The 12,957-nt window shown below is 43.5% G+C and overlaps 1 protein-coding gene across 7 annotated transcripts in view; it reads right to left on the bottom strand.

The window, feature by feature from the left end:
* Nucleotides 1-12,957, bottom strand: part of LOC110535110 (uncharacterized) — a 92,908-nt gene that overhangs the window by 24,449 nt on the left and 55,502 nt on the right. For 5 of the 7 annotated variants that reach the window (XR_016484696.1, XM_036936284.2, XM_090191118.1 and 2 more), the window contains 14 exons: nt 11,906-11,950; nt 10,532-10,585; nt 10,370-10,414; nt 9,775-9,828; nt 9,618-9,671; nt 9,433-9,486; nt 7,659-7,712; nt 6,707-6,760; nt 6,463-6,507; nt 3,890-3,943; nt 2,256-2,300; nt 1,979-2,032; nt 1,118-1,171; nt 174-227 (listed from right to left, as the gene is read on the bottom strand). Coding sequence is in view for 5 of the 7 variants with exons in the window: in XM_036936284.2 (XP_036792179.2) it covers nt 174-227; nt 1,118-1,171; nt 1,979-2,032; nt 2,256-2,300; nt 3,890-3,943; nt 6,463-6,507; nt 6,707-6,760; nt 7,659-7,712; nt 9,433-9,486; nt 9,618-9,671; nt 9,775-9,828; nt 10,370-10,414; nt 10,532-10,585; nt 11,906-11,950 (720 nt within the window). In the remaining 2 variants the exon portion in view is untranslated. The remainder of the gene's footprint in view (nt 1-173; nt 228-1,117; nt 1,172-1,978; nt 2,033-2,255; nt 2,301-3,889; nt 3,944-6,462; nt 6,508-6,706; nt 6,761-7,658; nt 7,713-9,432; nt 9,487-9,617; nt 9,672-9,774; nt 9,829-10,369; nt 10,415-10,531; nt 10,586-11,905; nt 11,951-12,957) is intronic. The other 2 variants (XR_016484697.1, XM_090191121.1) reach the window with 1 other exon arrangement.

Below are 12,957 nucleotides of genomic sequence, written 5' to 3'. Positions count from 1 at the left end.
CAAGACGTTTAAAATGGTACCAAATGTTATGGGCCGGTTTCCCAGACCCAAATTAAGACTATTCCATGGAATAAAAATAATCTCCACTGAAAGTTTTTTCTGGTCCAGGACTATGCTTAATCTGTGTCTGGGAAACTGGCACTAAATGTGTAAAGCTAACAGGCTTTACTTACTGGTATCCCTAGAGGTCCTGATGAACCACACTCTCCAGGAGTTCCAGGATGACCCTGACAGACACACAGAACAACAGCATGAAAACATTCATCATACTTCAAACCCATTTAAAACCCCTTTCTAACATACTCTAATACTGACAGTGAACTGATGACTATTGACAATTGTTAGCTGTATTTTTAGACTGTAAGACATGGCTGACTGAACAGTTTGTTAGTTTAGGTACGCGCTTAGGGGGAAAAAAGTGCTATCTAGAACCTAAAATAGTTTTCCGGCTGTCCCCATAGGAAAATCCTTTGAAGAACCCTTTTTGGTTCCAGGTAGAACCTTTGAGTTCCATGTAGAATCCTTTCCCTAGAGGGTTCTACATGGAACCCAGCATAGTTCTATCTGGAACCAAAAAGGGTTCTCCCTTGGGGACAGCCAAAAAACTCTTCTGGAACCCTTTTTTGTAAGAGTGTAGTGAGATCTGACATAACTGTATCTGCCTTACTCTATCGCTTCTCAATAGCTGCAGCACTGTGTTGTTATACAATGAACATCTTGAGTCAATATGCTGAGAAGATAATGTAGATGCAAACAATATGGGGCTTCCAGCTGTTTGCTGCTGTGTGAAGCATTTACAATACTAGGTAATGAGTTGAGAGACCAAGAAGAGATATAAAAATTATTCATTTGGAAACTTCTGCACATTTATGTACTACATAAATGCTATCCTCGCTACAGTGCATCCCAACATGAAGTTGAGCTGACTGACAGTATGACTAACAAAAACGTAATTTCGTACAAGATGTACAAGCTATACATATCTCTTTCTCAGTCAGAAGGTTACCTGTCTTAGTGCCACATTGCTCATCTCCAAGCCCCCAAATGACATCCTGTCCTACCCATATAGCGTTGAATGCCCCTGGGAATAGAGACGGGGTCCAGACTTACTCCTTACCATCGCCCCCTTTTCCCCTGGCGGTCCAGGCAATCCCATCTCCCCACGGTCCCCCTGAAAAAACATATAGCACTGTAGTTTAGTTTATTATTAGCTGCGTTTGTTTCCTCTGGCGGTCCAGGCAATCCCATCTCCCCACCGTCCCCCTGGGAAAACCAACACGGCTATGAGGACCCTGCATCACATAAGTAGGACCAGGAGTTTTCCCTGTAGTTAGTTATGGTCAGGTCACAAAAAAGGTTTAAAAAATGATGATGCCATGGGAATATAGTTAGCAGGGCGGCAGGTAGCCTAGTGGTTAGAGCGTTGGACTCTAGTTTGAATCTCCGAACTGACAAAAATCTGTTGATGTGCCCTTGAGCAAGGCACTTAACCCTAATTGCTCACGGTTCGCCGTTGATAATGGCAGACCCTGGCTGTGACCCCACTATCCGATGGTGTCTCAGTGGGATATGCAAAAAAATACATTGCCAATTCATACGTGTTTTAATACACACTTGTTGCACGTGTGAAATAGGACAAATATAAGCACCCACCAAATTATTATTATAATGCACTTAATAATTCACATTTCCTGTTGCTGCAAGATTATTTTCTTTCTGTAGCCAATTGGTTCAAATTAAGATCCTACATCTGTAGTTAAAGCACAAGACATCAACAGGAAGCAAACCCAGCAGGCAAAACGGGTTGAAATGGCATAATTAATTTTGACCAGCTTACAAATGTTTGTAAATAACGTCATTTCAACCATCTTTGCCCACTGGGAAAGTAGAGCAATAACAAATCTGAATCTTTCAATATGACCGAAACAACAGTTGAAAAGCCTTCCTGTAATGTCCAACGCAAAGATACACAGCTAACCTTTTCTCCTGCGAGGCCAGGCTCCCCAACAGGGCCGATGAAACCCATCAGCCCCTGCAGAGACCAACACAGGAAAGCACACAGTCAAAGTCCTGTACTTACACCATGGCCTGCAGAGCAGTGGAGCAACAGCAAAACACACACGCATGGACATACGCAGTAAGAGAGAGAAAGACGCACACACACACACACAAACAGACACACATAAACAGACACACACACAGAGTGAAGTATAAACAAACAGAGAGCGATAGAGAGGAGAGAGAGGAGCCTTTACCCTCTCGCCAAGCTTTCCGACCTCTCCAGTTATTCCGGTCTCGCCCTACAGCAGAATACCAAATTAGCATTTCAGAAAAAGATTCAAACCTTTTAAAGTTCAGATCAGTCAGAGAGAACATGCTTAGTTAGAGGCCAGTCCCCCTGGTAATAGAAACGTGACATCTAATTTACACACAGTTAAATGAGAGAGCGAGAGAGAGAGAGAGCAACACTGTAAACATATGTTTGCCATGCCAATAAAACGTTTTGATTTGAATTGAGAAAGAGAGAGAGAGAGAGTGATAGAGAGAGAGAGTGCTGTATGTGTAATGGTTACTGTTCATTTTTATTGTTTATTTCACTTTTGTATATTATCTGCCTCACTTGCTTTGGCAATGTTAACACGTTTCCCATGCCAATAAAGCCCCTTGAATTTAATTTAATTTAATTGAGAGAGAGTGATAGAGACAGAGAGTGATAGACAAAGAGAGTGATAGAGAGAGTGATAGAGAGAGAGTGATAGAGAGAGAGAGTGATAGACTCCGGCAGATGGATGGAGAGAGAGTGATAGAGTGAGAGTGATAGAGAAAGAGAGTGATAGAGAGAGAGAGTGATAGAGAGAGAGAGAAAGTGATAGAGAAAGAGAGTGATAGAGAGAGAGTGATAGAGAGAGAGAGAAAGTGATAGAGAAAGAGAGTGATAGAGAGAGAGTGATAGACTCTGGCAGATGGATTGAGAGAGTGATAGAGAGAGTGAGTGATAGAGGGAGAGAGTGATGGAGAGAAAGAGTGATAGAGGGAGAGAGTGATAGAGAGAGAGTGATAATGAGAGAGAGAGAGATAGAGAGAGTGATAGCGAGAGAGAGGGTGATAGAGGGAGAGAGTGATAGAGAGAGAGAGTGATAGAAGGAGAGCGAGATAGAGAGAGAGTGATAGAGAGAAAGTGATTGAGAGAGAGAGAGACAGAGAGAGTGATAGAGAGAGTGATAGAGAGAGAGAGTGATAGACTCTGGCAGATGGATGGAGAGATAGCGATAGAGAGAGAGTGATAAAGAGAGTGATAGAGAGAGAGTGATTGAGAGAGGGAGAGAGATAGAGAGAGAGAGATAGAGGGAGAGAGTGATAGAGAGTGATAGAGCGAGAGAGAGTGATAGAGGGAGAGAGTGATATATAGAGAGTGATAGAGGGAGAGAGTGATAGAGAGAGAGTGATAGAGGGAGAGAGTGATAGAGAGAGAGAGTGATAGACTGGCAGATGGATGGAGAGATAGTGATAGAGAGAGAGGGAGAGAGAGAGGGGGAGAGTGAGAGAGTGACAGAGAGATAGAGAGTGAGAGAGTGATAGAGGGAGAGAGTGATAGAGAGAGAGTGATAGACATTGAGAGTGATAGAGAGAGAGTGACAGAGGGAGAGAGTGATAGAGAGAGAGTGAGAGAGTGATAGAGGGAGTGAGTGATAGAGAGAGAGGGTGATAGAGAGAGAGAGTGATAGAGAGAGAGAGTGATAGAGAGAGAGAGTGATAGAGAGAGAGTGGTAGAGAGAGAGTGATAGAGAGAGAGAGTGATAGAGAGAGAGAGTGATAAACAGACAGAGTGATAGAGAGAGAGTGATAGACTCCGGCAGATGGATGGTGCATTACGTTAATAGAATCTGACCTTCAGTCCTTCGGGACCTGTTTTCCCTGGGAATCCCTGCCTTCCAGGTCTGCCCTGAACAGAAAACATACATGAACCATAGTACTGAACCTCATCAAACAGTACAGTAGAATCCTCATCTGCCCTAAAGATAACCGTCCTAGTACCGTAACCCACCCGCCACCACACTAACAAACCTACAGACAGAATATACTGTAAAGCTACAATCTGTCCTAAGGACTCCTCCAATCTGGCTTTAAGAGTGTCTGGATTACTGTATGGTGTGAAAATTATGGTTGACTTTGTCATGCAGTAGCATATTGTGTCCAAGACATTTTTCCTTTTAGGGACAGAATATTATACTGTCTTTTGATTGGACGTATGGGTTAGAACAATACAACACTCAAAAACATTAAAATGTTTTTAAGAGCACCAACAAAGCACTCGGCTTTCACACTCATTTCGTGGAATGTCTTCTGTTATTGTCAAAGTTTTAATTAATGCCTGAAAAAGATGTGCTACTTTTGTTGGCTTTTCCTGGCAAAGAAGAGAAAGGTCACTGTCCCTCTCTATATTATTCAAAGGCCCAAATCCATCAATAATGGAACCGAGAATTTAGCTCACTAATGCATTAGTAAAACATCATTGGATCTAACGTGTTATATTGAATCACTATTTTCAATGAGTTGTGGTGTCTGTCTTTCGGAGATGGCCGTTTGGCCGTTCTGTTCTTTAATGTGCTTAGTCATCTGTATGAGAGAGTAGAACTGGATTAGGGCTCTGCTGTTGTTGAACTGGATTAGAGCTCTGCTGTTGTTGAACTGGATTAGGGCTCTGCTGTTGTTGGACTTTATTAGTGATCTGCTGTTGTTGAACTTGATTAGGGCTCTGCTGTTGTTGAACTGGATTAGAGCTCTGCTGTTGTTGAACTGGATTAGGGCTCTGCTAATGTTGAACTGGATTAGAGCTCTGTTATTGTTGAATTGGATTAGAGCTATGCTATTGTTGAACTGGATTGGAGCTCTGCTATTGTTGAACTGGATTAGGGCTCTGCTACTGTTGAACTGGATTAGGGCTCTGCTGTTGTTGGACTTGATTAGTGATCTGCTGTTGTTGAACTGGATTAGGGCTCTGCTAGTGCTGAACTGGATTAGGGCTCTGCTACTGTTGAACTGGATTAGGGCTCTGCTGTTGTTGGACTTGAATAGTGATCTGCTGTTGTTGAACTTGATTAGGGCTCTGCTGTTGTTGAACTGGATTAGAGCTCTGCTGTTGTTGAACTGGATTAGGGCTCTGCTAATGTTGAACTGGATTAGAGCTCTGTTATTGTTGAATTGGATTAGAGCTATGCTATTGGTGAACGGGATTAGAGCTCTGCTATTGTTGAACTGGATAAATGCTCTGCTATTGTTGAACTAGATTAGTGCTCTGCTGTTGTTGAACTAGATTAGTGCTCTGCTGTTGTTGAACTAGATTAGTGCTCTGCTATTGTTGAACTAGATAAATGCTCTGCTATTGTTGAACTGGATAAATTCTCTGCTATTGTTGAACTGGATTAGAGCTCTGCTAACTGGAGTGATATATTGGCATGTATTGTTACATTTGGGACGACTCCAGACTAACTCTTTATTTAGTCTATAATGGATGCAAATGGGAAGTCTCTGTAGGAAGATGCATTATGATGGAATCCAAGGCCAGGCTACTCACTGACACAATCCGAAAAAAGGTCTGAATTTCAGAGCTCGTTTACCGGATCTAGGAGAGAGCCTGCATCCCAAATGACACCCTATTCCCTACACAACTTTAGACCAGAGCTCTATGGGCGCTAGTCAAAAGTAGTTCACTATATAGGGAATGAGGTGCTATTTGGGATGCAACCATAGTCTATCCTCATAGATATCCAGATGTTTAGGATTATTCAGAGTAAGGAATGGAGGATATGTCCATCTATGGTGGAGGACAAGCTCACAAAATATTAGGCAAGGGAAACAGAGAGCCATTCCAAGCCGTTTTATAAATTGATTTTTCAGTATTTTTAACGAAGCATTGACATTTACTTCCAGTGTTTAGCAAAATGGCCACTCTCCAAAAGTAACATCTTAAAAATGAATGCAGAAAGCAGATATTTGGACAGTTTTCATAATAATCCTACTAACTGGGCTAACTGCCTACGGACGGAAATGAATGGCTTTATTTTCATTGGTTCAAAACCAGAAAGCTTTGTTTTTTTATATAAGCCTATCTCATCCCAGGCTGTTGTCTTTGTATAACAGATGAGCACCATGTGGAGATGTGGCCGAGCACAGCAGTTTTACTAACCAAACTCATGCCACAAATGCACAATAAGCAGTCAGCCATATATCAAAATAGATCTTCTGCACAATAGAGTGACAACTCTGCCAAGAGCTAACGGTATATAGCTAAGCATATCATAGTGATTCAGCTGGATTTAAACACCAACTGAAGCAAATTGCTTCCCTCTCTGAAGGCTCCTGGTTATGAAACAGGCTTTGGGATGGTGAGTGACCCATATTGTATTTTTGGACTTCCTTGTTTTGTTTGTTTTGGTTTTGAGCTGTCCAATCAGCGCTCACCTCCGGTCCTGTAGGTCCAGGTGGTCCAAGTGGCCCCTCATCGCCCTGGAAAACAATATGGAGACAGAGGGTCAAGACAGGGACAAAACCCCTTTGCACCATCACTGGACTATGCGGAAACGCTAGATCGTTGCTGTCATATATATTACATACAGTACATACTATATACATAGAGAGACTGGGTCTTGACATGTACTGAATACGTCAAGCATTGTTTTATGTAGTAAACTAAAGACAATCCCACCTCTAGTCCAGCTGTTCCTCTGGGCCCTGGTAAACCTCTGTTTCCTGGCTTCCCCTGAATAGAATGATACAGGACGTTAGATTGTGTACGGACCCCATGTTGCTGTCCATGGTGCCCTGGCAGTCCAACAGCACTGGTCCCCAGCGTTCCCCACGCGATCCAGAAAGGACTTCCAAGGTCCATGGACCTGCTGCTTGCCAACCACTGGTCTTTGTATTCACTAAAAACCAACTAAACCTCTCACAGCACTAAAGATACTCATTGCTAATAAAAGCACTTGATCCTGCCAACTACGCCACATGAGGATGTCAAGTAGCTACATTAAAGCCACGTTTATACCTGGTTCTAACATGCATCCTTTTTCGTGATCTTGTCCACATTCTGATTGTGCCCACATTTTCAGACAGGTGTAGACAACTAAAACATGCATTGCGGTCTGATTATGATCAGGCACACATTGTAGACAGATCTGGACAGAGAAACAATTTAAATCATCATTGATATCATTGACAGGTGGCGCCATTGACTTATGGCATCAACATTTATCTTAAAAATTATATATATTATTTTGAAAGAATAGCTGTTAAATAATTTGCATACAGGGAGGGACCAGGAGATTTTTATTTATTTATTTAACCTTTATTTAACAAGGCGAGTTAGTTAAGAACAAATTCTTATTTACAATCACGGCCTAGGAACACTGGGTTAACTGCCTTGTTCAGGGGCAGAAAGACAGATTTTTACCTTGTCAGCTCCGGGATTCGATTTAGCGTCCTTTCGGTTACTGGCCCAATGCTCTAACCACTAGGCTACCTTCGCCCCAAAGATCTGGTCACAATGCTTACACGGTGGACACATCAGAATGTGGACAAGATCAGGACAAAGGACGCATGTTACCACCAGGTATAAACAAGGCTTAATAGGTGTGAGAGTTTCATTATAGGCTACTGACCTTTGGGCCCTCTGGGCCGTTGTGACCTGGTGGGCCGATGTCTCCTGGGAAACCCTGAGAACAACCAGACAACAGGTCTCTACTATCCATCACAAGGAGAAGGTACAGTGCCTTGCGAAAGAATTCGCCCCCCTTGAACCTTGCGACCTTTTGCCACATTTCAGGCTTCAAATATAAAGATATAAAACTGTATTTTTTTGTGAAGAATCAACAACTAGTGGGACACAATCATGAAGTGGAACGACATTTATTGGATATTTCAAACTTTTTCAACAAATCAAAAACTGAAAAATTGGGCGTGCAAAATTATTCAGCCCCCTTAAGTTAATACTTTGTAGCGCCACCTTTTGCTGCGATTACAGCTGTAAGTCGCTTGGGGTATGTCTCTATCAGTTTTGCACATCGAGAGAGACATTTTTTCCCATTCCTCCTTGCAAAACAGCTCGAGCTCAGTGAGGTTGGATGGAGAGCATTTGTGAACAGCAGTTTTCAGTTCTTTCCACAGATTCTCGATTGGATTCAGGTCTGGACTTTGACTTGGCCATTCTAACACCTGGATATGTTTATTTTTGAACCATTCCATTGTAGATTTTGCTTTATGTTTTGGATCATTGTCTTGTTGGAAGACAAATCTCCATCCCAGTCTCAGGTCTTTTGCAGACTCCATCAGGTTTTCTTCCAGAATGGTCCTGTATTTGGCTCCATCCATCTTCCCATCAATTTTAACCATCTTCCCTGTCCCTGCTGAAGAAAAGCAGGCCCAAACCATGATGCTGCCACCACCACGTTTGACAGTGGGGATGGTGTGTTCAGCTGTGTTGCTTTTACGCCAAACATAACGTTTTGCATTGTTGCCAAAAAGTTCAATTTTGGTTTCATCTGACCAGAGCACCTTCTTCCACATGTTTGGTGTGTCTCCCAGGTGGCTTGTGGCAAACTTTAAACAACACTTTTTATGGATATCTTTAAGAAATGGCTTTCTTCTTGCCACTCTTCCATAAAGGCCAGATTTGTGCAATATACGACTGACTGATTGTTGTCCTATGGACAGAGTCTCCCACCTCAGCTGTAGATCTCTGCAGTTCATCCAGAGTGATCATGGGCCTCTTGGCTGCATCTCTGATCTGTCTTCTCCTTGTATGAGCTGAAAGTTTAGAGGGACGGCCAGGTCTTGGTAGATTTGCAGTGGTCTGATACTCCTTCCATTTCAATATTATCGCTTGCACAGTGCTCCTTGGGATGTTTAAAGCTTGGGAAATCTGTTTGTATCCAAATCCGGCTTTAAACTTCTTCACAACAGTATCTCGGACCTGCCTGGTGTGTTCCTTGTTCTTCATGATGCTCTCTGCGCTTTTAACGGACCTCTGAGACTATCACAGTGCAGGTGCATTTATACTGAGACTTGATTACACACAGGTGGATTGTATTTATCATCATTAGTCATTTAGGTCAACATTGGATCATTCAGAGATACTCACTGAACTTCTGGAGAGAGTTTGCTGCACTGAAAGTAAAGGGGCTGAATAATTTTGCACGCCCAATTTTTCAGTTTTTGATTTGTTAAAAAAGTTTGAAATATCCAATAAATGTCGTTCCACTTCATGATTGTGTCCCACTTGTTGTTGATTCTTCACAAACAAATACAGTTTTATATCTTTATGTTTGAAGCCTGAAATGTGGCAAAAGGTCGCAAAGTTCAAGGGGGCCAAATACCTTCGCAAGGCACTGTAAGTCCTGGGTCATGAGTAATATTGACGTCCACACAGGGCCTTACCTCTTGGCCTGGAGGGCCAGGTATACCATCAGGACCTGGCTCACCTGTCACCCCCTAGGACAGAGACAGCATTGTAGTTTGCTGGATACCCTTTGTATCACTAGCCATTTCAAAAGTGATAACCTAGTAATATACTGTACATGGTCCCTGGTACACATACCCTATATAAGGGTTAATGGACTCACATGTGGCCCTGGTTTCCCTCGAATGCCTGGCAATCCTGGTGAACCCTGGATACCCTGTAAAACAACGAGAGCATTTCTGTGAAACGAAAGGATAAACCCCTGATACAGGGACTCAGACGACAGTCATCACCATCTGTTAAGTAGGGAAGTGAAATACCTTGTCACCTTGGAATCCATTCTCTCCTTGTTCCCCTGGAAGACCAACGTCATCCTGAAGAAAGACAGAGGATAGGAGCGGTTAGAGTTAGGAATAAACTAAAAGTACAGTACAAATCCTGCACTCTATTGATGAGTACTGCAGTCAGCTGAGGGCATGAGGCAGACCCAGTATGCCCAGCAGGCAGCTCTAGGGCTGTCAGCTGGTGACCTGTAGACAGCACAGGAACACTGCACATCTGGCTGAGTACAGTACGTGTATATCTGTATTTTTACAAAGAAAAGTACGTATTTCTCAGTAGTTTATACATACAGTATGTGTGATATATGGAGAACATAGCAAGGCCATGCTCTAAACTAGCAGTGATTGATGATAAGCTACAGTAGATACAGTTAGAAACCATCTAGTAGGCTTGAGGGTCTACAAACTGTTCCTGAATCAGATTTCTAGAGACGTCTATGGTAGTTATACAGCATGTAACCACCTCGTTCCCAGAGAGCCAGCTGGTAGATGAGACTATATTGCATGCAACATGTTTATCTGATAGCATGGTTGATTTAAATACAATAGGCTAATAATGAGGTATTCAGATCACCTTATCACCTTTCAGTCCTGGTTCTCCTGGGTTTCCGGGTACCCCCTGAATAACCAGATGAGTAAACAGATATAACATTGCCATAGCGATAGAGATGATTACATCTACATCATCATGTAACAGCGTTTACAGTCAAAGTGAGTAAAGGAGTAGGTTAGTTACCTTGAGTCCACATGGTCCTGGCAAACCCATCATCCCTAGAGGACCCATGTCTCCCTGCCACAAACAACATACAGAACACACACACTTAGAAGACTTGGAACACTGCAGTAGAACAACGATATCATACACATTCCCAACAAGCTTGTGAGATGATGTAATGCTCTTGCTCTATGTTCTTTATGGCAACATTTGGGACATCTGCTTAGCTCTGTTTATCATCAACAATATTGCAACAAGGCAAGTCATAAACAGAGATCCCCAACCAAGCTGAGTGTCCTGGAGAGAGAAGCACAGAGATCCCAAACCAAGCAGTGTCCTGGAGAGAGAAGCACAGAGATCCCAAACCAAGCAGAGTGTCCTGGTGAGAGAAGCACAGAGATCCCAAACCAAGCAGAGTGTCCTGGTGAGAGAAGCACAGAGATCCCAAACCAAGCAGAGTGTCCTGGAGAGAGAAGTACAGAGATCCCCAAACCAAGCAGAGTGTCCTGGTGAGAGAAGCACAGAGATCCCAAACCAAGCAGCGTGCCCTGGAGAGAGAAGCATAGAGATCCCAAACCAAGCACAGTGTCCTGGAGAGAGAAGTACAGAGATCCCCAAACCAAGCAGCGTGTCCTGGAGAGAGAAGCACAGAGATCCCAAACCAAGCAGAGTGTCCTGGAGAGAGAAGCACAGAGATCCCAAACCAAGCAGAGTGTCCTGGAGAGAGAAGCACAGAGATCCCAAACCAAGCAGAGTGTCCTGGAGAGAGAAGCACAGAGATCCCAAACCAAGCAGAGTGTCCTGGTGAGAGAAGCACAGAGATCCCAAACCAAGCACAGTGTCCTGGAGAGAGAAGGAAAGAGATCCCCAAACCAAGCAGCGTGTCCTGGAGAGAGAAGCACAGAGATCCCAAACCAAGCAGCGTGTCCTGGAGAGAGAAGGAAAGAGATCCCCAAACCAAGCACAGTGTCCTGGAGAGAGAAGCACAGAGATCCCAAACCAAGCACAGTGTCCTGGAGAGAGAAGGAAAGAGATCCCCAAACCAAGCAGCGTGTCCTGGAGAGAGAAGCACAGAGATCCCCAACCAAGCAGCGTGTCCTGGAGAGAGAAGTAAAGATATCCCCAAACCAAGCAGTGTCCTGAAGAGAGAAGCACAGAGATTCCCAAAACAAGCAGAGTGTCCTGGAGAGAGAAGCACAGAGATCCCAAACCAAGCAGTGTCCTAAAGAGAGAAGCATAGACATCCCAAACCAAGCAGTGTCCTAAAGAGAGAAGCACAGAGATCCCCAAACCAGGCAGAGTGTCCTGGAGAGAGAAGCACAGAGATCCCCAAACCAGGCAGAGTGTCCTGGAGAGAAGTACAGAGTGAAGGTACACATGGCTTTAAATACTCACAATGAGGCCAAGAACTCCATTAGGACCAGGGGCTCCCAGCTCTCCCTAAGAAATAAAGAGAGAGAGAGAGATAGAGAGAGAGAGAGAGAGAGAGAGAGAGAGAGAGAGAGATAGAGAGAGAGATAGAGAGAGAGAGAGATAGAGAGAGATAGAGAGAGAGGTAGAGAGATAGAGAGAGAGAGAGAGAGAGATAGAGAGAGAGAGAGAGAGAGAGAGAGAGAGAGAGAGAGAGATAGAAAGAGAGATAGAGAGAGAGAGATAGAGAGATAGAGAGAGAGATAGAGAGATAGAGAGAGAGAGCAGATTTCTAAGGTTATAGGCTTTGTTCTAAACAAATACAGGCAGAAGAGAGGCACAGTGTTCCTTTACGCTGCTGGCAGAAGAGAGGCACAGTGTTCCTTTACGCTGCTGGCAGAAGAGAGGCACAGTGTTCCTTTACGCTGCTGGCAGAAGAGAGGCACAGTGTTCCTTTACGCTGCTGGCAGAAGAGAGGCACAGTGTTCCTTTACGCTGCTGGCAGAAGGAGGGGGGAGAGACCCCAGCCCTTGGTTTGTTTGTGTTTTCCCCTGATAGCTTGTGTAATCTCCAGCTCCCATCTCGTGGGCCAGGCCAAGCTAATGAAAGATGGTGCGACACACAGAAAGGGGCTTGTTGTCCCCGGTAATTACCCCACTGCTACATGCCATGCCCATATCCGTTCCATTGAGCGAGAGAGAGAGAGAGAGAGGGGGAGAGAGATAGGAAAATGAGGTGGAAACTGACCTGCACTTTCTAACCTCCTGCCAAATGTATGAACATATTAGAGACACATATTTCCCTCAGATTACACAGACCCACAAATAATTTGAAAACAAATCCAATTTTGATAAACTCCCATATCTATTAGGTGAAATACCACAGTGTGTCATCACAGCAGCAATATTTGTGATTTGCCACAAGAAAAGGGCAACCAGTGAAGAACAAACACCATCGTAAATATAACCTATATTTCTATTATTTATTTTCTCTTTTATACTTTAACTATTTGCACATCATTACAACACTGTATATAG

This window comes from Oncorhynchus mykiss, chromosome 11, assembly GCF_057628025.1.
Source record: "Oncorhynchus mykiss isolate SJ-2025 chromosome 11, ASM5762802v1, whole genome shotgun sequence".
Lineage (NCBI taxonomy): Eukaryota > Metazoa > Chordata > Actinopteri > Salmoniformes > Salmonidae > Oncorhynchus > Oncorhynchus mykiss.
This window is presented reverse-complemented; position numbering and strand designations above follow the sequence as displayed.